At 28.9% G+C, this 3,441-nt stretch overlaps 1 protein-coding gene across 1 annotated transcript; it reads right to left on the bottom strand.

Annotated features, from left to right (window-relative positions):
- Positions 1-161: 161 nt before the first annotated feature.
- LOC103309264 (piggyBac transposable element-derived protein 2-like) lies at positions 162-2,144 on the bottom strand. Its single transcript, XM_008184247.1, has 3 exons — positions 1,379-2,144; positions 446-1,261; positions 162-361 (listed from the first exon to the last, which is right to left on the bottom strand). Exons 1-3 carry the CDS (start codon positions 2,142-2,144, stop codon positions 162-164), a joined length of 1,782 nt encoding a protein of 593 aa, XP_008182469.1.
- Positions 2,145-3,441: the final 1,297 nt, after the last annotated feature.

Raw genomic sequence — 3,441 nt, 5'->3', positions numbered from 1 at the left:
AAAAATAAGTAAATAAGTAAATAACAATAAACCTGTATTTGGTATAAATCAAATAAAAATTAAAAATTACATCTGTAAATCAAATAAAATTAAAAATTACATCTGTAAATAATCAAAATTTAAAAATTTAGAACCTTATATTATAATATAATAAACAGAAGCTACGTTGTATGCCACAGTGTAAAGCACTCTAACCCTTTTCCACAACACAAACTAACATTACACTTTCCACATTTTGAAAATGTAAATCCTTTGCAACCAGGTTTCTTGCACCTAGTTTTTTTCTGATTGGGAACTGGCCAATGGTCATATCTATCGGTCCTAATTTCTTTTGGTGGTGCCTTTTCTTTTTGTTTTGTACCTAATTTTCCTTTTTTTATTATACCTATTTCAATATCAGTTGATGGGCGTCCTCGTTTTGGCGTATTATTTTCACCAAGTTTACACAAAGTTATGGCAAGTTGTTCTCTAAATTCCATTAATGGTAAAACATTATTGTTGTCTAATTTTTGATTTTGGATTCGTTTGTGTAACAGCCAAGAATTTACTATGGTGACGTCTAGTAAGTGATAAAATAATCGCATATACCACTTGCGACTTCGCATTTTAATTTTGTGCCTTCCAAGTAATCCATCCAGTAAGTCGACACCTCCCATGTGAGTATTGTATACTTTTATAATATGGGGACAATCCACTTCAACTCTTTTATTCATTTTCCTATCATATCTACTAACTTTCGTAACAGGCTCAATAGCAGCAAAAGTTGACAATAAATTTACATTTTTCGTGTCTTTCCATGTAATCGCGACTATATCTGTATTTCTAATATTAGTGACACAATGATCATATGTTCCTCTGGGTTTTTTTAGCATAGTTGAATCATCAAGCAACACTACATTCTTAAGCCTATTTCTTCGAACAGTACCTAGGGAGAGTATATTTTCTTTTTTCAAATAAACTAATAGTGGTAAGGTTGTGTAATAGTTATCAAAAAATAATTTATAATTTTGATGTTTTGGTATAACTCTTCCTAGACGAACTACTACATTAGCGCTGGAACCTAAATCTGGTTCATTTTTATTTCGTAGCTCCGAATTGTTTTCTTGGCCCGTAAAAAGTTCAAAATTATAAGCGAAACCGGAGGCACCACTAAGAACGAACAATTTATAGCCCCACTTATGTGGCTTGTTAGGCATATAAACTTTTACCGAGCTTCTAGCTTTGGTGCTACACATTTGCTCGTCAACAGCTAAATGTTCCTCTATTGGAACACGTCTATAACTGTTTTTTAATGTTTCTATAAGAGGTCTTATTTTGTGAGTTCTATCACGATTTGGTCCACGTGTCTCAAGTGTATTATCATTAAAATGTAAATTACTTCTAATTTTTTCAAAAGTATTCAGGTTCATTGTGTCTTTGATAACATCATTGCCTAAGTATGGTGACCAATATTTTCTAACATTTGAAATATTTACTATACTCATTAGGACAAGTACCCCAATATATTTTTGTAAATCATTTGTAGACATTTTTAATGGATTAGATAAACTGTTTTGTAGACCATATTTATAAGTTTCATCACAAATATGTTGCATCAAGTCTACGATAAAAGGTAATTTAAAAATTTGATAAGGTGTCTCTAATTCCATAATATCTTCTGGTAAAGTCGAGTTTCCGAGAAAAGTAGTATCTACAGGTGGAAAATTATCTTTTGACCATGTAATTTCTTTTATTTCAATCGGAATATGATTTTGAATAATAGGTGGTACAGGATTATTACGTTTGGATCGATAACATTTGTTTTTGGAAAGTTTTGGTACTTTACGTGTTCTTTGTTGAACAGAAGATGTGGAGGGCAAAAATAAATCAGTGGTATTAGTTTCAATAGAAGTTTGAGGCTCGTCGTACACATGCTCGAAAATTGGAAGTTCAACTTTATCATCTAGAATTGTATCAACATTAAATTGTTCAGATAAAAGTTTTTCAAATTTCTCAATATTTGTTTCGTCTAATAAATCCCCATACTCATTCCATAAATCAACCTTTTCATTTTCAACGTCACTCTCAGTCTCAAACCCATCTTCCGACCCGGAAGGTATTTCAAGTAAATGAATAATTTCTTTGTCAACTAATTTTTTGTTCATGGTGGATATATAACTTAATAATTATATAACTTACAAGTTACAAGTTCTTCTGTAGTTCTCTGTTTTTCGTTGTTCGTTCAGGTAAAAAAAAAAACGTATGAAATGAATCAAAATAAAGTGATAACACAATATAAATGTGTTTACGTCGATAACCGTGGTTTACGTTTATTGAATGCATAGTGTTGCTGTCTGGCAACAAAGTCAAAAACAGGTATTTTACAAAATTGCGAATCGACAACTGTTCCACAACCAAACCATCGTGTCAATTACAGTGTCGCCAACATAAAAATATTTTTTTAAACGTTACTAGGTTAATATACTTTGATATTTCATCGTTTGAAGTGATATGTTTTATCAAAATATAAGTGATTTCTAAATATGTGTTGCACATTAACATTTATACGTAAAATAAAACAAGCATCTATATCAATTGTTCTACTTATATTTTAGTTTGATTGTTTACAACTTTTCAAAGATATTCATGCGTATATTATACTATTTACTATTTACGTATACTATTTTACATCAATACAAACAGATTGTTGCCAGTGGGCAACACTATGCATTGTAGGGATAATTATTTGACTTTTTTTTTATCAATTAAGTACTATATAAAAAAATTAACATAATATTAATAACCTCTTTTTAGTGACAGGTATATATGTAATTAAGTGTAACTATTTCAGAATTTAGGTAATATTATAAAAAATGAATTATTATAAAATAATAAATTAAAATAAATAAAAAATTATTCTTAAACAAAAAAATAAGAATGAATTTTTAACACACTTGGGTGACCCATGTTTCTGTTTGATATAATAATTTTTAACTTAGGTATATATAAAAATATAAATTTAAACAATATATACCGCGCTAATGAAGACGGAAGAACAGTTAAGTAGAATTGTCGTACAGAGCATAGTATAAAGAATAGAGTTAACGATACCCGCATTAGGTTTAGGTATTTAATATTATCAATGCATGCATATTAGCAAGGTAACAATTATAATTTATAATTTATATGACAACTTACTCTGAATTCTGAATCACTTATAAACGTCCAAATTGCTATTATTGTCAGAAATTCTACATCAGCTATTGCGAATTACGATTCAATAATAATATTGATATCGATTACATGGAAATTAAAATTTGGATTTTTGGTATTTCTTTTATGACAATTCTGTTGTACTTGTACACATAATAATATTCTTATTTCTTAGTCATTGATAAACTTTTATAGGTCTACAATTCTATATTATATAATATTATTACTAATAATTAGTTATTACCTACT

This window comes from Acyrthosiphon pisum, unplaced genomic scaffold (genome assembly GCF_005508785.2).
Source record: "Acyrthosiphon pisum isolate AL4f unplaced genomic scaffold, pea_aphid_22Mar2018_4r6ur Scaffold_21243;HRSCAF=23396, whole genome shotgun sequence".
Lineage (NCBI taxonomy): Eukaryota > Metazoa > Arthropoda > Insecta > Hemiptera > Aphididae > Acyrthosiphon > Acyrthosiphon pisum.
This window is presented reverse-complemented; position numbering and strand designations above follow the sequence as displayed.

Bases quoted from the DNA above. Each gene is read 5' to 3' on its own strand.
- LOC103309264 (XM_008184247.1), bottom strand. From the start codon at position 2,144: ATGAACAAAAAATTAGTTGACAAAGAAATTATTCATTTACTTGAAATA. The intron at 1,262-1,378 runs GTAATTTACATT...GTGTTCCAATAG, and splicing joins TACTTTTGAAAAAATTAGAA to AGGAACATTTAGCTGTTGAC. The intron at 362-445 runs GTAAACTTGGTG...AAGGAAAATTAG, and splicing joins ACAACTTGCCATAACTTTGT to GTACAAAACAAAAAGAAAAG.